The sequence below is a fragment of the Hibiscus syriacus genome, unplaced genomic scaffold (genome assembly GCF_006381635.1).
Source record: "Hibiscus syriacus cultivar Baekdansim isolate YM2019G1 unplaced genomic scaffold, ASM638163v2 tig00110020_pilon, whole genome shotgun sequence".
NCBI lineage: Eukaryota > Viridiplantae > Streptophyta > Magnoliopsida > Malvales > Malvaceae > Hibiscus > Hibiscus syriacus.
The window spans coordinates 1,545,138-1,572,448 of NW_024062568.1; the positions used below are offsets into that span (position 1 = coordinate 1,545,138).

The window sequence follows — 27,311 nt, forward strand, 5'->3', positions numbered from 1 at the left end:
TTGCACCTCCTAAGCCTGTCGACTGAAGACTCATGCGGTACGATAACAGATGGAGCAGCAGGTGGAGCAGTCTGTGCCCTCGGGATGGTATCAACAATCTCTCATAGGATTATGGTCAAATCCCTAAAGAAGGTCGTCTCATCAATCTCAGCATCTATCAAAACCTCAAAATCATCGGTGTTTGATACGAACACATCACTAATATCATCTGGGTCTCAAAGAATCGACTTTGATCAATATTAAAAAATTATTGACTAATGGTGATTGATCATTGATTGATTTTGACTAGTTGTTGATTAATCATTGTCTAGCATTGGTTGATCATTAACTACTAAATTTGAATTTGAATTTCTTATTTTTTTAATTACTTTTAGAATAGATGTTTTCATATTTTTTTTTAAAAAAAAATTATTTTTAGAATTCATATATTTTCTAATTTTTGAAAAAAATAGCTTTTTTGCCCTCTCGATTCCCAACGCGCTAACTAATTTTTTTTCTTTAATAATGGTGTACTAATAGAGCAATCAAATTACACATTCCAAGAGCAATCCTCTATTATAAAAATTGATTGGCGACACCTACTTGCTTCAATAGTTACAGTGAACGATGAAATGACGTTTTTGTTCATTTGTAATAATAGAGAAAAACTATTAATGTCTATCTATTTATATCTATTCCTCGGTGCAATATGGTCTCCATGAGTAAAAGAGGTAGACATGGCTTGCCTGTTTAGTTCATTCCCCATGTGCAGCTTCCCCAAGCAGCCACAAACGAAACGCATCTCAAATAAAAGGTCAAGCTTCCATAGCTTAAACATTGTTTCTTGTGCTTCACAAAGTGGAGCTACAACCACCAAAACTCGTGGTGAAGACGTCGTTGTTCAACGATCGGCTAATTACCATCCTCCTATTTGGGATTATGAGTATCTTCAGTCACTTCGGAACGGTTATCTCGAGGTATGTATGTGTGTGCCTCTGCGTGTGTCCATACGCGTGTGTGTGTATATATGACTCATTTCTTCCCTGTGTGCTCATAGGGTGAATCATACAAGGAACGGGCAAGCAAACTGAAGGAACAAGTGAGGATGATGGTTCATAATGCAGTGGATCCATTGGAGAAACTTGAGCTCATTGATACCTGACAAAGACTTGGATTGTCCCATCACCTTGAACATGAAATAAACAACATTTTCAAGAATATTATAAGGACTGATCCAAGCATTCTTGCATGGAAGAAAGACAATTTATATGCTACAGCTCTAGTTTAGACTGCTTAGACAACATGGATATCAGGTCAATCAAGGTAAATAGTAAAAACTACAAGGCATAATGCAACTAATTAGTTGTTTCGGCTCTTATTCTCTTTTTCTTAGAGTATTTTGGTACTCAACTTTAATTTTAGGGTAAAAAGACTTTAACGTTTGATTAAATAGTCACTTTAGCTCTTATTCTTTTGAAATATTTTGGCTTTTAGAGCAAAAAATCATATTTTGGATCGTTACCATTTGTTAATTAAGAGTTACCATCCAAGGCAGGGTCTTTTTTCCTCAAAAATGAAACTTTAGAGGCCAAAATGTTTTAAGAAAAAAATATGGGTCAAAATGACTAACCAGTCAAACATTATGGACATAACATTATGTGAAACAACAGCAACAAAGATCAATCAAACTCGGATGTATTTTGATTTTGTTTTTGGTTTTTTACATGTAATAGATGCTTTCTATAGCTTCATAGATGAGGAAGGAAACATTAAAGCAAGCCATTCTCATGATTGCAAGGGACTGCTCAACCTGTATGAGGCTTCATATATACCTGTTAGTAGAAGGTGAAACAAAGCTGGAGAGTGCAAGAGAATCAGCAGCTAAACTTCTCAAACAATGTTCGAAGCCGGACGACGATCGATATCTTTCGATGCTTGTGGACCATGCCTTGGGACTTCCTCTACATTGAAGGATGAAAAGGTTGGAAGCCAGATGGTTCATAGATGTGTATGGGCAAAACAAGGACAAGAATCCCATTATTTTAGAGCTCGCTATATTGGATTTCAACATAGTCCAAGCTACGCACCAGGAAGAACTGAGATATGCTTCAGGGTAAGTACATATGCCTACTTCATGCTAATTACAAACTTTTTCGAATCGAGTCGAGAATCGAGTCGAGTTTTGCATATCCGTATATCTAGATAGCTTTTTGAAGTAAATATTGATTTTGGTTTTTGAGTTAGATGGTGGAAGGAACTTGGTCTTGGCGAGAGAATGACTTTCGCTAGAGACAGGCTGATGGAAAACTTCTTATGGAGTGTGGGAATCATAATTGATCCTATGTTCCGAAAAGGTGGAAGAATTCAAACAAAGATCAACGCGCTAATAACAACTATAGTTGATGTCTATGATGTTTATGGCACCTTAGATGAATTGGAGCTCTTCACAGATGCTGTTCAGAGGTTTGTCACCCTACTGCTTTTAATAAACTGATATATATAGATTGACAGTGTTAGATTAAAATATGTAATTGCGAGAACGTATACTTAAGATACAATGATATCATAAAATATGATACGAAATTAAGTGATTAATTATGTTATATGTGTCATATGTGTTGAAGTGTCATGAAAATAAAGTGTAGATACCATAAGTTGTATTTATAATTTGACGAGGGACATAATTATAAATACTTAAAAGATTGACATAGTATTCAATCTATATGGAGAGATAATGATCCCCAAGAAACAGATTAACTTGTATTTTCTCTTACCAGTCAGAGAGTTATATTCAATAAAAACCTATCTTCTCAGAGATTAAAACTATCTTTTGAACTATCTCCAACGATAGATTTAGATACACTTTAGCATATAACATTTAGTATTTCATTTTTGATGATTTGACACAATAGATGTTGAGATATTTAATTTATATCATATTATTATGATTATATTAGATGATTCATCAAATACAAACCCAAAATGTATGTTGTGATTTCAGATGGGATATCAATGCAATACACAAGCTTCCAAACTATATGAAGATATGTTTCCACGCTCTTTACAATTCAATAAATGAGGTGGCTTTTGACACTCTCAAGAACATGGAATTGATATTGTTGCCTTCCTCAAGAATATGGTATTTAATCAATTTCTCTTGATTTTTTTAGGGTTAATGTAAAAAAATATTCCTAACGTTTGACTAAACAATTGTTTTGGTCCTTATTCTTTTCTTTAGAGCATTTTGTCTCATAAAAACATCTTATTAAATAGTTACTTTAGTCTTAATTCTTTTTTTTTAACATTTTAACCCTCTAATATTTCATTTTAAGGCAAAAAAACTACTATTTTGAAACGTTGACCAACAGTTTTCATTCATAAGAAGTCCATGCATCTAATTTCGGGTATTCACTGTTGAACAACGAATGTTTTAGTGGGCAAATCTTTGTAAAACTTATGTAACGGAGGCAAGATGGTATAACGCGGGATATAAATCAAGCTTGCAAGAGTACATTGATAATGCCTGGATTTCAATATCGGGTCCTCTACTCCTTGGTCATGCCTATTTGGAAACAGATTAAAAGAGGGATTGCAAGGCATGCAGGAATATTACCCTCGTATAATCCGTTGGTCTTCCATGATTCTACGATTGGCAAATGATCTAGCAACAACATCGGTAACTCTCTTTCCTTTTCATTCCAGAAATCTAGTCTCTATCTGACTAAAAAAATAGGTTAGACGACCAATTAATTACAGGGAGATTCTAATTTTATCACCGATCTTTTAGTTTTACTAGTCAAATCACTTAACTATTTAAAGGATGTTAATCAAGTCACTCGTAGCTAACATTTAACGAATGAGTTGACATGACGATTAACAAATTTGGTATAATTACATATTTGGTCATCAATACTTACATAATCTATCGAATATCTAATTGATAGAATGTATAAGTATTAAGGACCAAATGTGTAATTATATTAATTTAGTTAACTGTCACGTCAATTCCTCCATAAAATATTAACGATTGGTGACTTAATTAATATCATTTAAATAGTTTAAATCATCTGATTGACAAAAATGAAATATCGATAACAAAATTAGAATCAGACCTTAATTAGTCTAATAATTTGCTTTGGGGACTGATTAGAATGAGGCAAGAAGAGGTGATGTTTGTAGATCAATCCAATGGTATATGCATGAAAGTGGAGCATCCGAAGAAAAAACATGTGAGCACATGAGAAAGTAGATTGATGAAGCCTGGAAAAAGATGAATTAAGATCAAATGGATGAATCTCCATTGTCTCGGATGTTTACTAAAACTGCTATGAACGTTACAAGAGTTTCCTTGTTGATATATCGGAATGGCGACGGTCATGGTATTGAAGATAACCTCAAGGATAGAGTGTTACCGCTATTTTTTCACTCTATTCCTACACCAAAATTGATTAAATGAGACCCAACACTTACCATAAAATATGTTTGTGCCAAATCATGTCATGTTATTGTACTCGTTATGCTAATGTAAAACTATCTTATCACATATCATCGAATAAATGTTAAGAAATGTTATTTTCTTTAGAGGTAGTTACGTCTGTAAAATAAAATAAAAAAATATATATTATTTTTTTAGAAAATCTAAATTCGAATAATTATATGCATTGAGTATACAGAGAATTTTAATATTTAAGAAAATAGTCTATGAAGGCATATGAAAACTCTCTCTCCATTATACTTTATATTTCATCCGTTTTCAATAGAAGAACAATAATTTAACTGTAAACAATATTTTATTATTGCAATTGGCAAGTATCAATTTCATTGTATATCTCGAATTCAATGAAATTATTGAAGAAATCTCAACATATTTAAAAGGTGATTTTTTATAAATAAAAAATAATAAAATACATCTTTAGCTGATGCTGAGAAGCAATATTCAGAACAAAAAGGAAGTAAAAGATACATTGGCCGTATGTAGGATTCAACATGTCATTTAGCCACTCAGATTTATCTGCGTTTAAACGGAACATGGATAACATTACATATACACGCTATGAGTACAGCTACATGTTTTCATTGTATTATTCAGTCAGCAACTCCCACACTTAAATCAAAACTAAACCCTGCACCTACCAAGGATATTACATTACTCACCTCTTCAGTCTTCACCAACCACCGACACCACCTTCGTGGACAAATCATCACCCGGACCATCATCAGTCATTGCCAACCACTACCACTTTCGGTTCCAGCACTACCACTCCAGCCACCAGGGAAAGCTTCCCTACCTGGAGAGTTTTGAACTTTAGCACCTGGGAAATTACCCCAGCTATCTTCCCCTTTCTTGTTACCTGAATCCCGTTTCGGAGTTTCATCGTATGATGAATCCTGTCCCTCGTTATGTCCTCTGCTGCTGTTGTATGAACCCCTACCACGTCCACGCCCACCATAGGGCCGGGGTACACCACTTGGATGTCCGTCTCGACTACTGCTATTTCTGTAATCGTTTCGGCCTTATAACAACAAACAAACCGGCTAAAGATTAGGCAAAAAGGAGCAGACAAACAACCCAGACGAGGAAAACACCTGAATGTACAAAATGCATAAAATAAAAGCAGTAGTATCTAGATGTTTCAACTTTTCTTAGTTGTTCAAATCAATGTTTGTCCAAAGAACAAGCAGAACTTCACAGTTATTCATGATTTTCTTGACTAGGAATGACTTTTTTATCATTATTAATAATTAATAGTTTAAATAAACATTTAAACAAATAATATTTTTAATATTTATCTCAATATTTCTATTCAGAAAATGAAAAATGATATTTCAACAATAATTCTCCAAAAAATAACCAAACAAGATACATTTTATCAATTTGAATAATTGTATCACATCCAAGATTGCAACGTTGAAAGATTACCTGTTCTTGACCCTGGGGTGGAAGATTGACCCCTGTCGAAAGATTGGCCTCTCCAACCAACTTCATTGGTTGAACCACCCCAACTACCACCAGTAGATGCCCCTGCAGAGCCTCCAGCAGCAGGGCTCCGAATTGGTACCATCGCTGCAACTGATCTAATTGATGGAGCTGACTCCTGCTGTGGATCATCAATATGCCTCTGGAAATATGCAACTAGACGATCAATGTCCTCAAACATCCTTTTTCTGAACTTGAATCCCTTGGGATATAAGCCGACATACTCGTGATGCGGATTTGTACTCCGTATATAAGTAAGAATGAAAGTGCCTGGATGTTCATGAGAAATACCAAAACAGTACACAATCCTCATAGGATACTCTGATTTCTCAATCCTTAAAAGCTCATCAACCTCTGCTTTAGTTCCCCTCCTGAACTTACGATAACTCAGCATTGCCTTCAGATGAGAAACAAGGGGATCAACATACCGATCCATTACCTGCAATTTAAATTCAATCAACACATCCATTACATTGATTTTGATGCATCTACAACATATAATTAATTCCAAGTTTAGAATTCTCTAATGGAACTCGAGATTTAAAGCATGGACTGGCAGAATTTTTGTCTGGTGGATCAAAAAAATAACAATTAGTCTTTGAGCCCCTGTGGTCAAATTCAAAAGTTCATCCTTTAGTTTATGATTAGTTAGTTTTACAACTGGAAAAGTCTCCCACTGCAACCTAACTCTCATTAGGCACCATGCTTATTTGCTTATTTCCGCATAAATCACATCCCTTCAAAGTTTAAGGGTTATACCAGGAAAAACAAGCATTTTAAAGATAGACTTACCTCATCCAAGTCCTCGAAAATGTCTTCCCCAAGTTTTAATGTCTTCCCAATGCGAAGCAGGCTGGTGACATCCTTGTGTTCTTTTCCACCTTCAACTATATCTTTGTGAGCATAAACACCATCATAAACTTTGAGAGTTAAAGTCAAATAAGAAGGTCCACGAGAACTGGGGCGGACAATACTTTCTCCAGGCTCCTTGTCAGATAAAAACTGTCCAACATATTAAAAGCCTAAATAAGCATAAGTATAAAAAGAAGAAAGTATTGAGAATGATTCACAAACTGAAGCAACCAAAACTCACAAGCAGGCTTGGATAATAAATTCATCCAAAAGGCTGCCTGATGTGCGACAGATTCACAAAAGATTCAAGTCATATAGGGATGTGCAGTGTTGGTGCAAAGCACACCCTAGGTGCAACAACATTAATATTACCTGAGGCACCAGATGCAAAAAACAGCACTCGTCCTTAAGATGATGCATGTATATTAGTCTATATTTGTATGTCTCAGGTATATACATGATACAATAAAGATATATAATTATGATTTTAACAAAACAAGCTAGGCATTCTTTTCTTACATTGCCCAGTATGCATGGTTTCCTTATGATCCCATGTCTATTGTTGAATACTCAAGAAATGATTAGTAGATTTTGATATTATGCCCATTCTTACTAGTAAAGGTATAATTAACAAAGAAAGTAAAACTAAAATAAATTGAAGAGCTTCAGTACTGCAGGTTTTTTACACTTGCAGTCTTCTATGCACCAAAATGGGTTTAGAGATGCTTTTGGTGCATTGCATTAAGGCACAAATACATTGTCTGTGCACACACTCCTTGACACAACTTGGGTGGGGGAGGGGTAGTTTTGTATATTCTACGGGTGTCTTAATTTTCTTTATATAATAAATTCAATTCAACTGAATCTACGTTAAGAGATCCATTACTTGTTACATACCTCCATAGCTTCATCAGCAGTAATATTTTGAAAGCGTGGATGGACAATCATCCTGGGCTTAAAATGCTTCTTTGCCAGCTCCTTCTTTTTACGAGCTTTCTCCTGCTCACTTTGTAGGCTACTTTGCTCCTCATGGTAGTAGGGATCCAGGTTCTGGACATGCTGGTGTCGATTGCTTCTCATCTCACTATCTTTGCAAACCAGGAACACCTGATACCTATTCTTCTGAATTGATTTAATCTTACAGGTCAATATGTCACCTTCATGCAGCCTGTCAGATAACTCGACTATATCTCTCCAATCATCTGCATAGTCTTCTTTCATAATCATCCCAGTCAATCCAGATTCAAGTGCACATATAGCTCGTCCGCCTTGCAATCTGCGTACTGTAGCTTGCACAATTCGGCCTTCTGCAAGGGTATCCTCAGTTTCACCTGAAATCATGAAGAACTCCTCATCCTGATTTGGCTCCTTATAAGGGGTACGCCAATCCTGGAAACCCTGAATTAATTCCCTTTTTATATCATAAAAAGTCTCCCTCTTACTTTGTCGCTCCTTGCTTTTGCTTTTAAGATAGTTATCAATTTTAAGCCTTCTCAACAAACCAGGCCGATCCCTAACATGTTCTATTGCCATCTCCAATGCATCCTCATCGTCATTGTCGCCCTTAAGATCCTCGTCATAAACATCTTTGGCCAACTCTTGGGCAACAAGATAAGATTCTGGATGTATTCTCGTGTCATCCAACAAATCAATGAACTGGCTGCTGTTGGCAGCAAGCCCACTTCGTCTGACGCGCAGAAAGGCTACCCCATTGACAAACACCCTCCTATCAAGTCCATGGGTAGACAGAAAGTCCTTCCTAGTAAAAATTGTTCCAACTCTTACCAGTGATCTCTGCAGTGATGCCGCCTTTCTAGGCCCAAGACCAGAAATGAATTGCAAATGTGCAAACAACCATTCATGACTTGCAGCCAAATTAGCATCTAGGCCCACCTGGTTTGTGACATCAACCAAAACCTGTTCAACCATGTTATACTTCTCATCAGCCGTGAGAAAGTTTTCCAGTGGATTAAGCTTCCAGGAGAGTATCTCCTTCCCTGGTCCACACAAAGTGGCAAACATTGCTAACGGATTTTGGAGATAGCGCCCAAGCCCAACAGCCCGCCTAACAATGCCTGACATCATTCATAATAAAAGATAAAACATCTTCAACAGACAAAGATGGATAAAAAAATTACTATGAAAAAGTTCCACAAAGATGGGTATTATTTTGTGAATATGAGAATCTATTTTACCTGACTGTCCAGGGAGCTGATCTGATGAAATCCTAGAATTTTCATAGAGCCGGGGTAGAGATTCATCCCCATATACAATGCTCAGCTCATCCATTTCATGCCCAACATCTCTAGGATTTTCCTCCACCATCTTAAAAATAATCTGGTAAAGAAAACAACATTAAAAAATCAACCAGCTATATGAGAGATATAGTACATTGATCACTAAACATTTAGTCACTCAGAGCTCAATGAAAGGTAATCTACCTCCTCAAGGCTTTAAGAAATTAGACTCAGAATCCGACTGAACCATCTTTAGTAAAAGACAATTATATATTCTAAAATGATTCATGCACTTGATTAAGGATATTCTACCTCCTCAAGGCTATATAGACTAAAGGCATATCAAAGCAAAGATTAGCAACCTAACAAGTAGAGACAAAAAACAATAACTTTTGTATATTACTAAAGAAAACAAAACTAAAAGATAAGGGCCTAAATCATTTTAGATGCAAGGAGATAATACCTAACATCCCAACAATGATAAGCATACCTCATAGATATCATCCTTCAATCGAGTACAAGACAAATTCACAGCTCCAAGAACAACAACATGTGGTTGATGATCAGTCATGAACTTCAAAACACGTTGCTGATCATTTTTTTTGCGTTTCTGGTCATGTACATTTTGAGACCGCAATGTAAGATTAGCAGTATAAAGCACATCAAGCACCTCCCCAGATGAATCCAACATCACAAAAGTGGTTGCTGGCTTCCCAGGGCCCCAACAGCAAGCCATGACTCGTGGAGCAATTTCCTCATCGGAATTAACATCATTTTCTTTCCTTTGATAAGGCCCCACAGAAACTTTATTCCACAAGTCCTTGCCATACTCCAAAAGTAACCAGTTCTTAGCTCGACTCGCCAACAAGGATCTTGCTTCTTTCTCCATTGAGGGCAAAAGAAAACCAAAAACAGCATCATGTAGTATCAGCTTTCTCTGCTCATTCCATTGTTGAGCAGATTTGCTAACGCCATTACTAAGATAATTTTCGTTACATTCTTTAATCAAATTGTTTAGATTTTTTTCAGGCAGCTTAATAGTTACTTGAAGAAGCTTCTCCTCTTCAGCCTTCTGGATAAGGAGCCATTGAGCATCATCAAATCTGATCAAAGGTTTTTCACGCAACCACTTCACACTGGCAAACTGATGGAAAGAATCAATGGCTATTGTTCCATCAGGAGTAGGGCTGGTTGACACTACAGCATGATCCATAAAGATATTGCGAACACATCTCTTGACAGACGGCTCACAGCTAATCTCAACCACAGCCTAGGAAATTAAAACCATATATAACTATACATGGTACAAGATTTATGATCAACAAATAGTACAGTATTTTCTATAGAATAACAGTGTATACCATATGCCTGGCTCCTTTAAGGACAGCTTGTGGAGTCTCAAACATAGCACATGTAAAGTTTGAAGCTATCTCCTCGGGTGTCTCTTTCGCATCTTCAAATTCATCTTCCTACAATTAAATGAAGCAAGATCATTAAATCTCAATACAATACAATGAGAACTAAAAATCATACTCACCATCTTTTCCAGAGATAGATGCGCCCCAAGTTGCTCAGCGCTGTATCCAAACTTGTTCGCAACCTCCCACAGGCCAGCCTTATTGCAAATACTATATTGAGATCTCCTCTTGGGCCTCTTATATTGACCTTCATCAACACCAACCTCCCCAGGTGGGAAATGCAAGTTAAACTTGGCATCAACATCATCGACTTCCCTTTCTGACTCTGCACCCTTGAGATCTTTAAGAATTGACTCAAAAAGCTGTTGGTTCAAGTTAAGTCTTGTTTCATCGTATATCCGACGAGATTCTTCTTCAAACCGCTTATTATAGTGTGACTGGAGACCACTCTTTCTCTTTTGAAGAAGCAGCCATTTTCGGTCAAGGTCCTGAATTGCCCAAAGTACCTAAATAGAAGCATTGTGGTTGTTATTCACAAAAACAAACCTACTCCTAAATTATGGCTTGATTAGATACACAATAAACATATTCATAGTTCCATGACAAGTCCAGTTACCCTGTGCCACTTTATTGTAGGAGCTTTCTCAGATTTATCCTGATCAGTATCATCATCCTCGTGTTGCTCAGGATCTTGTAGAAGACTAAGGCACTGCTCCTTGCGATACATTGCAATAAAGGGAATCTGCAAGCAAGAAAGAACGCTAGAATACAAAGAAAACATAAACCAAAGTAACAGATTAGTCATTTCAATAAAGTTAGTAAGTACTAACATCTAACTTCTGCACATGTGTGAGATCCAAAAATCTCATAATGTCATCCTTGTCTATAAAATGATCCTTCCTTTCTTTACCAAATAATGGTACAGCACCATTTATAAGCTGATTATATATCCAGGTGCTCTCTTCAATTATGCTGAGTTCATCTACTGGAGGAGGGCCAGTGCTTTCTTCTGAAATCTGGAAAAATAAATGTAAAGCCAATCATGACTTGTATTAGGAGTGATAAAGGAAAATATATCTAGAACATTTTTTAAAACATTCTCAACAAACCTGCATTCTTTCTGGAATATCAGTCATCCGAATTTGGTCATCCTTTTCCGTCATGTACTTTTCAGAGAGAACAGTAGGTTCAAATTGATCTTCAAGTTTCCCTTCTTTTTGCTCAACAGAATCTAAGCCCTGTTTCCGTAGCAAGAGGAGTTCATCCACATCACCAAAGATATCTATAGCTTCCTTTAAAGCAGATGATGACACATCCGGTGCATGCCTCGACTTCTTATTCTTCATCTTCTTCCGTCTATAAAACAAGTTATAAGAGAACTCTAAAGTCCAAAATTAATATAAAAAGGACAGTATAGGAGCATATCATGAAGTACACAAGGTGTACCTAACAGAAGCTCCATGCTCCTCATCTTCTTCTACAATAAAGTCCGCCATTTCATCTTCTTCACCCATGTCTCCATCCTCTTCCTCTTCTATGGGCTCTTCATCTTCAGCAATATCTTCAAGTGGTTGTCCTAAAACATTACGAATGCCAACCATTAACAGTTCTTCAAAACAGCATCCAAATAATAATGATCATGGACAATATGCTCAATGGACAAACCATCATCATCACCAAATAGAGTACGACTAAGCTTTTCCTCAGCAGTTGCACCCCCTTTCATGCTTCCATCAAACTCATCATCGGATAGTCCAAACTGATCCTCATCGAAATCTCTACGAGCCTTTTTCAACCGCTTAAATTTCTTGCTTCCCTGAAAGAAAAAAACACCATAAACCTCAAATAAATAGTTAATCAATTCATGCAAGAAAACATCATTTGAACCATTATCTTCAGTTTATTTTTTATTATTATAACGAAATTCATTCAACAGGGATAAAACCAATCAGTAGAATTAACCATAACATTATTTCAACAACAACGAAAATAACTTAAATGATGTAAAAATTCCCATTTGGAAACTTAGATGATTAGATAATTTAGAAATTAGCAATCATTTTTTTTATAGGAATTGAAGGCCTCGTTAAAAACCTCCTTCTTGATTAGAGGGACTTATAGATAAGCTCCTTAATCAGCGGAAGGAGGAAAAGAGTGCCTTAGGATTTCATTAAACATAAAAAAACCAATATACATCCAGAGATCGACCCCCTACATAAAACAGAAATTAGCAATCATCATGTCTTCATTAAGGCAAGGGAACAAAATCTTACAACCTTTGGTACATTAACGTCATTCTCCCGGAGGAGCTCATAGTCATCTTCATCAAGGTCCTCAGCTTCCCTGAAAACATTGATACAAACATCATAAATTTGCGATGCCCAGCTGTAAGACCTAACAGCATCGTATAAGTTTCTTTAAAAGAAAAAAAAAGAAGAATTGCAATAAATAACATTCAATCTTTCTTTCGGATAAATGTGGCAACCACATATCATAGGAAGGAAAAAATATTAACTTCTTCTTTCTTTTTTTCTTTTTCTTCCGCCTCTCCTCGTCACTATCTTCCCTCTCTTCATCTTCATCTACCTCTTCATCCTCCACATCATCAACTATGAATCCATCATTCTCATACTCATCTTGACCTTCTTCTGTTCAAATAAAAATAAATAAATAACTACAAAGAATTCAAGAATCATAAAAAAAAAACAGCTAAAAAAATCCGAATGTAAAACCCATCATGCCATTTAGCCCTAATTTGCTTTTCCTTTTCACTATTTCTCAAAAAAAAAAAAAACTAAACAATAAGAACTCAGAGTTTACAAAATTATTCCCAGTTCTGAAACCACAAATTAGATCTACTAACAAAAACCAAAAATAAATAAATAACTACAACGAATTCAATAATCATTACAAAAAGCCTTATAAAGATCCAGATAGAATACACATCGCGCCATTTAGCCCTAATTTCCTTTTGCTTTTCATTATTTCTCTTAAAAATTTTAGTTGAAAATAGCAGAACCCAGAATTTAGAAAACCATACTGCAGTTCATAAACGAGAAATTAGATCCAAAAAACGAAGAAATACCGTCTTCTTCATCCTCATCAGGGTCGCGGTCATTGAGACCTTCTCCTTCAATGGGCTCTCCTTCCTCATCGACCTCCAACTCATCTGCAAGAATTGAACACCAAAATAAAATAAAAAATATCTTCGTTAGCGAAAATTAAAGGGGGAAAAGCTAGGGATTTGATATTAGGTCAAAAGCAAAAGGGAACCTTCTTCATCTGAGATGACATTTCTTCCCATGCTTCCGAGAGAATCAGCGCAACAAAAACAAAAGAAAAAGGGGAAATTGAAAGATTTCTCGATAGAAATTTTAACCAGCTATCTGCTTCATAAAAAACCTAGTAAAATAATTGGGAAACCCACACTTCTACTGTTCCAAAATAAAGAGAGAAATTTTGTTCAACTATTAAAATATATACTCCATATAACGACGGCAAAAAAGGAAATGATAGTTGTAAGATACTAGATTTTGTAAGGACAATGCTCTAGTTGGTCTATATTGGTCTAGGTTTGACCTCATTTTTAGTAAATATATCTAATTGGTCATCAAATTATAATGGTGCTTTTACTTTAGTTTTTAAACTATTTTTTATTTATATTAATAAGATTATATATTTATTTTATTTTGATCATTAATATTAATTTTAATAGTTAACAAAGATTATGATGTTGTCTAAAAATAGACATTCAATTCAAATTTGACTAATTTCGATATGATCTTATAAAGTTTGACTTTTCTTTTGAAAATTCAGGTTTTGATCATATTTTTTTTAAAGATAAGATCGAATCAGGTTGAATTCAATTGTATAGTAAAAAACTTAATCCAACGACCCTGCCCAAGAAAAATAGTATACTTATTATTATTATTATATATATAGGAATATTTGCATTATCCCTGTTTGTATATTTTTTTTTAATTAGATCCATATTAATAAAAATGAAAATTATATATGTCAATTCGAGTTATCAAATGCAAGTTGAGAGATGTAATATTTAGGTCGAGTTCATGTACTATTTTTAACATGACCTGATATAATAATTGTTTTAATCTTAAAATTTTTATATATTATCAATTTGATCCTAATTCAATAAACTCAACTTTTAATAATAAAAAAATCCTGGCATTCCCACGACGACGAACTTTTGCAAAGCAGTAAATATAAAGAATAAAGGAAATTTAAACAAAAGGAACTTTTGGTGAATCTAACATTCGGACTATTAAGTTAACGCGTAACGTTAATTTTCTTTAACGGAAACTGGGGGCAACAGTCATAATGAGAGTGAATTAAAAATTTAACGATTGTATCACAAATTTTAAAAGTTTAGTAACCAAAATACAAAGGCATTAAAAGTCCGGGGACTATTTATATAGTTTACCCTAAAGTAATCAAATAGCATCAACTTTTGCATATATTTATAAACCCATTTTTTCATAATCTTCACAACACCTTATAATACTTTTTAAATACACTTTTTTCTTAGCTTCTCTCAACGGCAATATGAAACCAAAATTGTGGAGCTACTAAGATCTTTACTAGGAAGTAAGGCAAACCGAATAACCTATGCCCAGAGCACAGTCACAACCAAAAACAGCATCAAAGCCAACCCAAAACAAAATCCTACAATCACCATGGAAGCCTGGAGACATTTTGAGAGGATTCAGAGATGCTGGCTGACATGATAATAAAGTAGAATTTCAAAGTGAAGTGTCGGGTACCTTTCCCTGTGAATCGAACTTAAATCTGAGGGTGAACCATGACAACCCTCTGTCAACAAGGGGGGCAAGAGCAAGGGCCCTGCAATAAAAACACCAACATAGAATTAAATGGATTTTGATGTAGAACAATTCTCTTTAAATGGAATATACTGTAGTGATCTCATATTTACAGTTACAAGAGAGACATATAACAGTTTTTGGACCCATTAAGAACAGCTAAGAGACTATGGAACTATGGTCACTCAACAAGAAGCAGCATGGGGTAGGTACTCTTCATTACTTGAAATACCTATGTCTGATATAATTGGACATGCATACGACGACATAAATCCAAGGACCCTCCAAATACATAGAAAAACTAGGAGAAAACTGAACATACGTGTATCCGACACTCAAACCCGAGTCTAAGTAACATACGATACGGCAGAAGCACAAGGAGCTGGCATATGCTAGATCAGAGGTTATTAAAACATATCCTAAGCAGATCAACTAAATTCCTGCATTTAGCACGAACCAAGCGACCTCAGTAGTAAAAGAATTGTTGTTATTCCTTGAGGTCCCGGGTTCGAGCACCATAAATGCAGGGTTGTGAGCATTCAATATCAAATGGTTGAGAGTTAACTTTTAATAGATATTAACTTATATTTATCCCAAATTAATCAAAAAAATAAATAAATAAATTCCTGCATTTGGCTCAGTAATAGAATGCCCAAACCACTATGTACAGAAATGACCCATTTACATGATAAAGGTCCATCATTTCCTCCCATCCCCACAAAATCTAAAATGATTAAATAAAAGGATTTAATTAAAAACAAATTACTTGCAATAGAGGACTAATTGGGAATTATCGGTTCCACAGAAGATTCTGAACAAACTACTTTTAGGGAAAAACATTTAAATTCTATCAACTCACCCTCCTGCTCTAATAAGCTTAGTCACTTGGCTTCCGGCCCAAACCATGGCCATAATCTTGAGAAGTCTGCAAGGCCGGAGAGTGCTCATATCATCTGCATTCTCATAAACAATGAAAAGGATGAGATATTACCTCTCAACGGCTGCCATATAACCCATTCTTCCTGGTACTGGGGCAACATAAAACCTAAAAAGGAAGCATAAAGACTTCTTGTTACAATAACTACATTATAATGCATGCAGAGCACCTAAGTAGGGTGACTATATATGAAACAGATAACTGTTTTATTGTTACTCATTAAAAAATCATCTTAGCCCAATTATGGATGTGTACAAGAGCAACTTTGATGTAGCTTGGCTCTTGTCAAATATTTCCTTTCAATGTGTACGGAACATGAAATCTACTCAGCATGCAACACAAATAAACATGGTTGATTAGATAAGTAAGACACATTGTGCCCTCAGAGTGAATAGGAAAAGAAAGATGCCGATCAAACCCTAATAATGTTCTAGTTTTACACATGCCAAATGACCAGTGAAAGGCAATTATGAAGTAGAGCTTAATTCTATAATGCATTATACATGCCAAATGAAATCGTGCAAGGAATTCATGAATTAACAAAGAAGCAATATTATACCTACCATACAACAAGAAAGGTAGTAAGGTAGTAAGCTGTATTCAGTAGCCCATAAGACAACACTCCGGCAACACCGTATCTTCTCAATCTCTTCAACACACTGAGAACCCAAGAACAAGAGCAAACCAAAAAATTAGATCCACATGGCCTAAGCCCTCTTCTTTTTATCATAATAAGGTTCATAAATACACAAAAAAAAATGAAGACGAGATAAAGTATTTGGTATGGTTCTCATTCTGGTGTAAATCCATGTCATATGGCTAAATGATAATTGCATTTTGGTGTTAAATATCATTTAGAGAGAGATAAAAAAAGAAAGGAAGAATCCATACAATGGATATAAATCTAGTACAGAAAATATTATAGTTTAAACTTTAAAAGCACAGTTTGCGGTTATCCAACAGTACTGCTGAAGCCAAAGCAAAACTAGGATATTAATACGAGCACTCTTTTTTTTAAGTGAAAATGAAACCTCCAAGGTTCACAGGATTTGCAAAATGTTCCAATATATGAGCAGATCTGTCAATAATATACATATGCAAAGATAAACCCGGGAAATCATCTTTCAACAGATGTCACATGGGCCAGCTTTGCAAGTACAGGGTGGGGGCTTAAGTTTTAAATACCCCAGAATCTGAAAAATTGCAAAATCTTAATCCTTCTATTACCAAGCACTCTTTTATCAATACTCAATTCTTCAACAAAAAAGCATGCAACTTGCATAACAATGACAATGACTATGGTGAATGGAAAATCATGCAGCAGAAATGCATGTATCAATTAGTTGGAGACTATCAAATTAAGTGATTATAGTAATATATGTTACCCGGACTTAAGGTGAGTGTCAGGTAGGATATGTATTTGACACTAAAAAATACTCAAATTCAAACTCATATCCGAATAAGATGGAAACTTTAGGAAAAACGAAGAGCCCAAGTAACATAGACGGTTTCTGTGATGAACATTGTACTTAATCAAAATTAGCATAAATGGGAGCAACCACAATAAACCATGTAACCAAACATCCTAAAAACGCATAAAAACTCGTTTTTAGCACAAATTAGAAAGGCAAGTTGTAAATACTCCTTAGGTGAAAACGATTCTCCTTGACTACTCTCACTCTTTCCTGCCGTCGAACCTTTAAATCAAATAAACAACAGAGCAATAAACAAATCAATCTCATTCTTATTTTAAGCACAAATACAATTACATGAATAAACAACAATCCGTTCATTATACAAATGTCTTATTTCCAAATTCCAATACCTTCATTGTTTGCTGAGTAGTTGCCATTGTCAATTGGTCCATTAACCTATCAACCCACCAATACACTATAAATAAAAAATATATATGGATTAACAGGAACCAAATACCATGAACTAAATTTGATACCCAAACAGATAACAAATCAAACAGCAAAAGAAATTCGTAATCCAATAAATGGGTTATTATAACTATGAAAAATTATACATAAAAATGGAAATTGAATTGAGCTTACAGTGTTGCGTTCATTGTTGATTGAGCAAGATAGTTTCTTGAAATTCTGGGAGATAAGGCCCGTAGAAAAGGTTAAAGATGGAATCTGATTGAAACCCTACAGGGGAGAAAAGGAAATAAATTATATTAGTAAATTAGAGATAAAATCATTTTGAATAGAAAGAAATTTTACGCGATGAGGGACGTGGAGAGCGAAGCTCGGCGTAAGTTTGAGCGAGATAGACATGGCTTTTACAGTCGAAAATGGCGGGTTATTACATTTTATACGGGCTTAATAAGTTCCCAAATTATATCTTTTTTCGAATAGGTTATTCACACGTTACAAATAAATGTTATTATTTTAGGTATTCGAGTCGTTAACGGTATTAATTTATTTCATTAAATGACATGTGTCATAAATTGATAATTTTAAAAATATATATATATTTGTTATAAAGAGTATATAAATTTTGAAATAATCCAAATTGTAGACATCATTTTTTTCATTTAAATTTATTATTATTATTAAAATTATTATTATTATTATTAGTATTATTATTAATATTATAATTATTATTATTATTATTATTTATTATTATTATTAATATTATATATTATTATTATTTAATAAATAATTACAAACAAACTGAACCGGCCCAGTTACAAACAAACTAGAACCGGCCCAGACTAACCAGAAACCCTAAACATTTGGGGTTTCAGCTAGGGTTTCTAAACCCTAGCCCCCCCAGCCGCCTCTGATGCTTCCAGAAGCCCAGCCGCCGCCTCTGCCGACACTCCCACTGCCAGGTGACCCAACCATATGCTGCCGACGATCCCCTGCTACCACGACTCCCATGAAGAAGTCTCCAGAACGCCACGAAGCTACCCACACCGAGCCCTACGGTGAGTCACCGCCATAGCTATGGTGACTCACCAGAAGTCCCCACTGAAACCGGTCCGACGAGAGCCTCAATGGTGGCTATAAAAGCCACCACACCTGCAAGAAAGAAGAGGACGGCAGAGAACGAAAAAAAAACAGAAAAAAAAAGACAGAGAAAGAGAACACAGCAACCAACAAAGCAAGAACTACACCAACGATCCCAGAAAATACAAACCGAAAGAAGAGAAAAAGAGACTTACCGAGGAAATCGCCGTCGTGAGAGCCTCCACAAGTCATCAGAGAACCGAAACGTCGAAGAGAAATATCCTAGATCTACGACGATTGGTAAGGTTTTAAGCTAAAACAACCTTAGATCTAGATATAGAAAAATAAGGGCTTTGATTTGGGGTGGGTTTTGTAATTTCCGGCCACCGTTAACGGTGGCCGGCGGCAGCGATCGGAGCCCGACAGCGGTGGCTGACCGGGACGGCTTCTCTCTAATTTTAGAGAGAAGCCAGAGAGAAATCTTCTCTCTGTTTGAGAGAAGAAGAGAAATGAAGAAATGAATGGTTGGCCCGAAGGGCCAGCCGGTTTAGGGTTTATAAACCCTCCTCCATACGACGTCGTTTAAGGGGGAGGGGTATCTGTGTAATTAAGTAAAGGTTAAACCCTTTCCGCATCCATCCAAACTTGTAACTCTTACATTTTAGTCACTAAATCAAATTTATAATCCTTTTAATTCGGTTCTTTAATTTTAATTTTATTTATTTTAGTCCTTTCTATTAAATAATATATTTAGGATAAATACGTATTTAGTCCTTTAGTTTTAATAAATAATATTTTAATCCCTAGTTTATATTTTTAATTTATTTTATTATAATATCCGAATTTTAGATAATTTTATTTTAGTCACTAAATTATCAAAAAAAAGAAAATAGCATGTTTAATCCCTGTAATTCTGATTAATTATGAATTAGGTTTTTTAATTTTAATTTCACTATATTTTAGTCATTTATTTTATGTATTTTTTTATTGCTTTTAAATATATAGTTAGAATTGTATTTTTTTACTTGTTTATATATTTAAATATTGTATAAATATATAATAAATAAATATTTAATTTAAATAAATTATTTTAATATTTAGTTTTCAATATCAAAGAAAATGACAGTCTTAAAACAACTGGATGTCATATTCTGATATTTTAAAATTAAAAATTAAACAATATTATTTAAATTAATATTTATCAATATCAAAGAAAAGAGCTGTCTTAAGGCACTTAGAAGTTCTTTTCTGATATTTTTAAATAAATAAATATTTTTTATATAATTTTGAAATAATAGGGTTATAAATTAAATATATTTTTGAATTTTTAAATTTTAATAATAAGAGACAATTTATAATTAATAAGTACCAATTTTGGGCGTTGTAGGGGTGCTAATCCTTCCCTAAACGTAATCGACCACGAATCCCTTTTTATTATTAAAAAGAACGAATTTTTGGTTATAAACGCAGATCAGTTCATCTTTTAACTGATGTTTTCTTAAAAACTCTGTTAAAAGATAATTTTTAGGTATTCGACCTACCTAACCCAAAAGGCCGATGGCGACTCCCAAATTATTTATTTTCAAAACTATTTATTCACTTCAATTTTCCCGCCAAATAAATATTTCGTGCCCGGACGAAAACCGGTTACGACACAAATCTTTAAAAAATTTCATTTCAAAACTTAAATCCACGTCAACCGTCACTCTTTGCCGCCACCGAAGCTCCAACCAATCTCACCTCCCTTCGACGACTAAAACCTCTATAAAATCGTGATCGATCAACGCGAATCAACGTTTTATACCACATGAATCCTAAAATAAAAATTGTAATCCTACTCAATTTCGATGACCGACCGACGACAACTATGACGATGTATAATTAGGATGATGACAACTAAGTCGGCGGTGGCAGTCGTGATCAGAAAAAGGCGACAGTAACGGGTTAGTGTTAGGATTTGAGAATTTTAGAGATTTTGAGGGTTTTTGTAATTTAAACGAAAATATGATTTTATTTTTATAAATATAATAATATTTTAATATTTTTCAAAAATAAAATTCAAAATTATCATATTGTGACACGTGTCACTTAACAGAGAAAACTAATTGTCGTTATGTTCTGGGCACCAAAAGTGATCACTTTATAACGTTAGCTACCCAAATGGTCAAAAAAATATTGTACGAGCCTATTTAGGTACAAAAATATATAGCATGAGCACTTATTTGGATATCAAGTCCTTTCTATAATTATATACTTTTACATGTAAAATAAATTATTTATTTTAAATTCTTTCAACCTCATAGTTTAGCATGAAATTACTTAAATAAATAGCTTTTCATAATCCATTTTTCGATCACAACTTTATTCGTTTGTTTGTAACAGTTTATGTAATGTTCGTTTGTTAATTTAAATGAACGAGTATAGACAATTTTTATGTTTATTTAATAAACGAACGAACACAAACAGATGTGTCTTCTGTTTGTTTATGTTCATAAACAAACTCGTTTATGATCTCGTTTATCGTCTCATTCATTTATGCTCATGAACAAACTCATTTAATGACTCGTTTTCGTTTTACTTTTTACATTTAAAATATTGGTGTATGTAATGACTAAATTGAACATGTGGTAAAATTTAAAGTTTAAACTATAAAACTTAAGGAGTTTAAGCATTGATGGTGTAGTTTTATCATTTTTAGCTTACAAATGAACATGTTCACAATCATATAAACGAACACTAAACGAATATATATACGGACATGTTTACAAACGCTAAACGAACATATAAACAAACATATTCGTAAACGTTAAACAAACGAATATGAACACCTTCAAAAATAAATATGAACATCATATTAAAATTAAACGAACACAAACCGAACATAAATCATTTCTAAAAATAAATAAACAAACACAAGCCAAACATTATCACCTTTAAAAATAAACCACTAAACACGAACACAATTATTCAAATTCCATTCATTTACGCTTCTAATTTATGGTTAGATAGTTGAGCTGAATTTAAATATTCATAGAAATTTTTTTATCAAAATCAAAACAAAATAAGGAATCTCAAACACAAACAAATAAATTTATAGATATCATCAACCAATAAATTAAAATTGAATATTCATGTCAATTTTCTTCATCTATTGTGTCATTTTCAGAACAAAAAATATCATTAATATTTAATTTGTTATGCAATTAACATATATATTTGACCAACGAAGTCTATATTATTGGTATAATATAAGTAGTCTTCATGTTTTCTTATTATTTATAAAAATAAGTTCTTTTAGAGTTATTATCGGTTGTTGCTTTTAACGATATTATCAACTAAAATTCATTTTAGTTCTTAAAATTTATTTATTTTATTAAATTGAATCAATTAATAAAGAAATAAGTATAATAATAAAAAATATTCTTAATATTTAATAAAATAATCATTTTAACTCCTATTATTTTAAAATATATTAACTCTTAATAATTTATTTTGAATCAAAAGATGCCGTTAAATAAAAGCGGTTAATCGACTAACAATGTCTAGTAAAATCATATGGACAAAAAAAGGTAGACAAAGATATTAACGTGACATTCCCAGATCATATAAGGTGCTGATGTGGCAGACTTACCACGTCAACATTTTTAACAAAAATAATTACAAAAAATTAAACATCTAAAATTAAAAAATCCATAATCATACCCAACCTTTAAATTAAATTAAAAAAACAATAAACTAATCTCATGGAGTGGATTCTCCAAGAGAGCTTCGATTTAATCTATGAACATTGAATCTCTTGAAAATTTAGCAATTTATAATTCGAAGAAAACATAGTTTTCATCAATGAAATAGCAAAGCCCAAAGCTATAATATACTTCCAATACAACCAGAAACACCCAGGGGCCATCCATAGCTTGGATATGCTTAAGAATATACGCTTGGATTCACCACCCATCTCTCTATGATCTCCTTTTGAACCATCTTCTTCAAATTCAAAGAACCTTTTTTTTATTCTATAATATTCGTTTCTCCCTCGTTTTTCTGGTAGAAAACTGCAAAGGAATTGGATTTGATGCATGCATACCATGTTTTTGTGAATATTTCTGAATAAAACTTTGAGCTTGAATTCACCACCCATCTCTCTATGATCTCCTCTTGGACAATTCTCTTCAAATTCAAGGAACCCATTTTTTAGTTTCTTCTATAACATTCGTTTCTCTCTTTTTTGCTGGCAGAAATCTGAAAAACAATTGGATTTGATGCATGCACACCATGTGTTTATGAATGTTTCTGAATAAATCTTTGAGCTTGAATTCACCACCCATCTCTCTATGATCTCCTCTTGAACCATCTTCTTCAAATTCAAGGAACCCATTTTTTAGTTTATTCTATAATATTCGTTTATCTCTTTTTTATGGCAGAAAACTGAAAAAGAATTGGATTTGATGCATGCACACCATGTGTTTGTGAATATTTCTGAATAAAACTTTGAGCTTGTATTGTTTGATTGTGAAAAAAAAAATTGAAACAAGAAAGGCAAGATGGGAACAACAGAGGCGGGGGAGAGAGTGGTGGTGATCCTGGACGGGTCGAGGGAGCTAAATCCAAGCATAATAAAATGGCCCCTGGTGGGTTTATCACTCAAATCTGGAGACAAGCTTTGTGCAATTGGAATTCTTCACCAGGTTATTACTCCTAGTACGTTTTCTTTCATGGGAGCTCGAAAACTCAGTAAGAATCCATGCTTGCTTTCCTTTGTTTCCATGAAAAAAGGACAACGGAATGAACTCGGATTTAATCTGATTGCTCCATTTTATTATGCTTGGTTCATTTAGTGATTCAATTTTTTTTTAAATTTTTTTAAGTTTATATTAATTTTAAAATTTAGCAAATCAGTCCCTCTTAAAAAAGTCTAATTTATTCCGTGTATATATTTGAAAGTGGATGAATAAGAACAATCCATGATTATGTTAATCTTTTCGCACATGTATTCAATTATAATTGGATAACTTTTTAAATAAAATGAAAACAAAAATTATATATTTTTTCCTTCATAATTTTATTTTTTATAATTTAATAAAATTTTATTGATTAATTGTATCATATGTCTTCAAATTATAACCCTCATTGTAAATTGGTCCTTAAACTTTTTAATCTTCCAATTTCATCCCCAAATTATCCAAATATGTAATTAGTTTCGATCATAGTTTAACTTAAATTTTGATTTTTTTTTCAAACATATACTAATATAACTTGGCCTATCGATTTTATTAACAAATGATGTGATTAGTATATACATATAGTTTGGGATAAAATTAGAATGCTCAAAAAGTTTGGGGATTAATTTAGAATGAAGGTCATAGTTTGGGATGAAATTGAAATACTTAAAAGTTTAAGGACTAATTTAGAATGATAGATTGATAGTCATAGTTTAGGGATGTAATTGAAATATTTACAAGTTTAGGGACCAATTTAAAATGAGGATCATACTTTGAGGACATGTGATGCAATTAACTCAAATTTTAAATACTTTTATGATTTTTGTATAATCTTCTTTTTAGTTAATCCTTGCTCTTACTTATTTCAAATTTAAAATTTCAAATAAAATATAATGTACATTTTTCATGTAAACATTTTAATCTTTTTATGTTTTGGCCTTTAAACTGTGGCATTACTCTAATTTAAGACAACAGAGGTGAGAGTATGAATTATTTTATATTTAGATTTCATAAGTGTTTAAAAAATTATTTTGAGAGATTAGTTTGCTCGAATTCAAAATTGAAAGTGGCTTAAAAAGTATTTGAACCAAAATATTTAAGCCAACAAACAATAAATTTAGTGTTTTGGACCAAAATTTTAACTTTTCAAACATATGTAAATTAAAATGCTACTTTTTATAATAGAGAGACTAAAATGAATTTTTAAGTATAGTATAAAAGCTAAATATTCATTTTTATAATGGGAAAACAAAAACGAACTTTTAAATACAAAATAAAGATTGTTATAGACATTATCTTTTTTTAAATAGTCTGATGTGATTATATATTTAATCTATTGACAACTCACTTACACTACAGATGTAGTTGTTCAAACCCAAAATTTTTAGAGAGAACAACATTTACTTCTACTATTGAAACAACTTAGTTTAACTTAAAAAAAATTATATATATATTTTAAATCACAATATAGGTAATTATTTTGATATTTTTCCAGATAATGATATTTTATGATGTTCCTTTCGTCAGTTTCTTTCATCTTCATTAATGGTTTCTTTCCCTTATGTTCAGTGGGATTTAGATCTAAGCTTGAAGTGGGGTCAATTTTTGGACCAAACAAAAAGATTGCCGAGGAAGAAACGAGGAAGAAGTTAGAAGAGCACAAAAAGAATGGTGAGATTGTGAGAATATCCCGGCAATGCGAAAAGGAGCAGGTATAGCTTCCTAGATAAATATATATATAGGGTAAAGTACACAAATGGTCATTGATTATAGGATATTGTTTTGTTGAGTTTCCCGACTATTAAAAGTTACAAAATAGGTTTTTTACTATACGACATTGCTTTGTTGAGTCTTTTTATTATTAAAAGTTACAAAATTATCACCTGACTATTCATATGTTCCAAACTTATCCTTTTTTGTTAAAAAAATTGATGGTCGTCTGAGATACGTTATATATTGGTTGAGATATGATAGTCGTTTCAGATTCTGGGATCAGATTTTATCATATCACAGTCAGCAAATTAACGTCAAACTGCCTTCAAATTTTTTAACGTGAAATAATGACTTTGGAACATATGAATAGTCGGGTGACTATTTTGTAACTTTAATCGTCGAGGACTCAACAATGCAACGCCCTATATTCAAATGGTCATTTTGCAACATTTAATAGTTGGAGAACTCAACAAAGCAATACCCTATAGTCGAATGACTATTTGTATACCTTACCCAAAATAATAATACATATGACCAAATTTATTTTAAACATTTAAACATTTGATTTTATTTAAATAGTCAAAGCACTGTATAAGTTATGAATGGAGATATTTAAATATTTGATTTAATTTATTTTTTTGAAATTAACTTCTTTTTTAAATAATTCTACCTAAGAGAGGGAAAGTAGAATTTTGATCGAGAAGAAGTAGAGTTTTAATTGATATTAAAGTTGTAGTCTAAAGGAGATGAGAGGTGCCAACTAATAACTTTTAATCACTTGCTCTATACATTATTGACTTGAAATTGACCTGCTCCGTCTAAAGTATATACACAAATGTCATTCTATATATTATTTACGTCAAAATTTTCAATTTGATGAATTTCTTTTATTTTCGAATGTCATTTTATTTACCTTTTTGTTTATTCTTTGACTTTCTCTTTTCCTTGGACGATCGACTCTCAAGATAAAAAGATTATGAAGGAATTTTCTTTTGATTAGATCTAAATATTAGGATCACATTTTAGAGATTATAGATCTATATTGTTTTGAACCATTTTTGTATCGTTAGAAGCAAAACCTTACATAAGAAATGAGCTATGGCCTTCCTTTTCTTATTTTATTGATATTTTGACTAAAATATTTCAATCCATCCCAGTCTGTTACCACCGCTAATTATGACCCCGAGCTCAAGTAATAAAAAACTTTATGAAAAACCCTTGAAGCTCATAATTTGGCTGGAGTTCATTGAGTTTCAATTTTTAAATTTTGAGCTCAAATGTTTATTAAAGTAACGATGAGCAATAAATCCACATTAACATCTTAAAATGTAAAGTGTTTACTAGATTCTTAAACTAAACAAATTAATTATTAAAATACTTGAATTTGATTCATTTAAACTATATGAGCTTGACTCCGTAATAATCAGTAAAATTCAACCTTTTCTAATCAAATCTGATTAATCTACAAGCACAAATTATTGATTTAAAACTATATATATATATATATATGGTTAAATGTTGAATTTATGGCATATTTGATGTAGGTTTTTGTTTTTCAGATACAATTTCGGATAGAGATGTTAGCAGGTTATCCATTAAAGGAGGTTGCTGCAAGATTTGTCAAAAAATTTCGTGCTACTTGGTTAGTACTTGACAGGTATGTGTTTTAAACTCGAAAAATT

At 33.1% G+C, this 27,311-nt stretch overlaps 3 protein-coding genes and 1 pseudogene across 4 annotated transcripts; 2 read left to right on the forward strand and 2 right to left on the reverse strand.

Moving 5' to 3' along the window:
* Positions 1-716: 716 nt before the first annotated feature.
* On the forward strand, positions 717-4,435 carry LOC120213392 (annotated as a pseudogene).
* Positions 4,436-4,934: 499 nt separating this feature from the next.
* LOC120213175 (transcription elongation factor SPT6 homolog) lies at positions 4,935-13,895 on the reverse strand. Of its 2 annotated transcripts, XM_039211315.1 has the most exons (19): positions 13,737-13,895; positions 13,549-13,632; positions 12,979-13,111; positions 12,740-12,806; positions 12,129-12,279; positions 11,910-12,039; positions 11,573-11,819; positions 11,294-11,479; positions 11,080-11,205; positions 10,583-10,969; positions 10,407-10,514; positions 9,536-10,315; positions 9,004-9,145; positions 7,706-8,883; positions 7,027-7,086; positions 6,749-6,958; positions 5,900-6,395; positions 5,200-5,492; positions 4,935-5,114 (listed from the first exon to the last, which is right to left on the reverse strand). In XM_039211315.1, exons 1-18 carry the CDS (start codon positions 13,765-13,767, stop codon positions 5,200-5,202), a joined length of 4,809 nt encoding a protein of 1,602 aa, XP_039067246.1. In that variant the 5' UTR covers positions 13,768-13,895; the 3' UTR covers positions 4,935-5,114. The 2 variants fall into 2 exon arrangements, with proteins under 2 accessions (XP_039067246.1, XP_039067247.1); XM_039211316.1 differs by lacking the exon at positions 7,027-7,086 and having other exon boundaries at positions 4,936-5,114; positions 13,737-13,893.
* Positions 13,896-14,954: 1,059 nt separating this feature from the next.
* Positions 14,955-18,522, reverse strand: LOC120213176. The gene is made up of 9 exons (XM_039211317.1): positions 18,467-18,522; positions 18,296-18,391; positions 18,064-18,109; positions 17,881-17,935; positions 16,802-16,897; positions 16,293-16,346; positions 16,161-16,226; positions 15,245-15,323; positions 14,955-15,165 (listed from the first exon to the last, which is right to left on the reverse strand). The coding sequence occupies exons 1-9, from the start codon at positions 18,518-18,520 to the stop codon at positions 15,088-15,090; spliced, it is 624 nt and encodes a 207-aa protein (XP_039067248.1). The 5' UTR covers positions 18,521-18,522; the 3' UTR covers positions 14,955-15,087.
* A 4,989-nt stretch (positions 18,523-23,511) lies between these two features.
* LOC120213393 lies at positions 23,512-27,299 on the forward strand. Its single transcript, XM_039211555.1, has 3 exons — positions 23,512-23,929; positions 25,486-25,628; positions 27,189-27,299. The coding sequence occupies exons 1-3, from the start codon at positions 23,740-23,742 to the stop codon at positions 27,297-27,299; spliced, it is 444 nt and encodes a 147-aa protein (XP_039067486.1). The 5' UTR covers positions 23,512-23,739.
* The last annotated feature ends 12 nt before the right edge of the window (positions 27,300-27,311 follow it).

What these genes read in the sequence shown, in the direction of transcription:
- LOC120213175 (XM_039211315.1), bottom strand. Translation starts at nt 13,767, where the DNA reads ATGGGAAGAAATGTCATCTCAGATGAAGAAG. An exon ending in ATGACGTTAATGTACCAAAG is followed by an intron (nt 12,280 to 12,739) that starts GTTGTAAGATTT and finishes TTTTTCTTTCAG; the next exon opens with GGAAGCAAGAAATTTAAGCG. An exon ending in TCAGCTCCCTGGACAGTCAG is followed by an intron (nt 8,884 to 9,003) that starts GTAAAATAGATT and finishes GAATGATGTCAG; the next exon opens with GCATTGTTAGGCGGGCTGTT.
- LOC120213176 (XM_039211317.1), bottom strand. Translation starts at nt 18,520, where the DNA reads ATGTCTATCTCGCTCAAACTTACGCCGAGCTTCGCTCTCCACGTCCCT. An exon ending in ACTACCTTTCTTGTTGTATG is followed by an intron (nt 16,347 to 16,801) that starts GTAGGTATAATA and finishes CTTCCTTTTTAG; the next exon opens with GTTTTATGTTGCCCCAGTAC. An exon ending in TATATGGCAGCCGTTGAGAG is followed by an intron (nt 16,227 to 16,292) that starts GTAATATCTCAT and finishes CCGGCCTTGCAG; the next exon opens with ACTTCTCAAGATTATGGCCA.
- LOC120213393 (XM_039211555.1), top strand. Translation starts at nt 23,740, where the DNA reads ATGGGAACAACAGAGGCGGGGGAGAGAGTGGTGGTGATCCTGGACGGG. An exon ending in CATGGGAGCTCGAAAACTCA is followed by an intron (nt 23,930 to 25,485) that starts GTAAGAATCCAT and finishes CCTTATGTTCAG; the next exon opens with TGGGATTTAGATCTAAGCTT. An exon ending in GGCAATGCGAAAAGGAGCAG is followed by an intron (nt 25,629 to 27,188) that starts GTATAGCTTCCT and finishes TTTGTTTTTCAG; the next exon opens with ATACAATTTCGGATAGAGAT.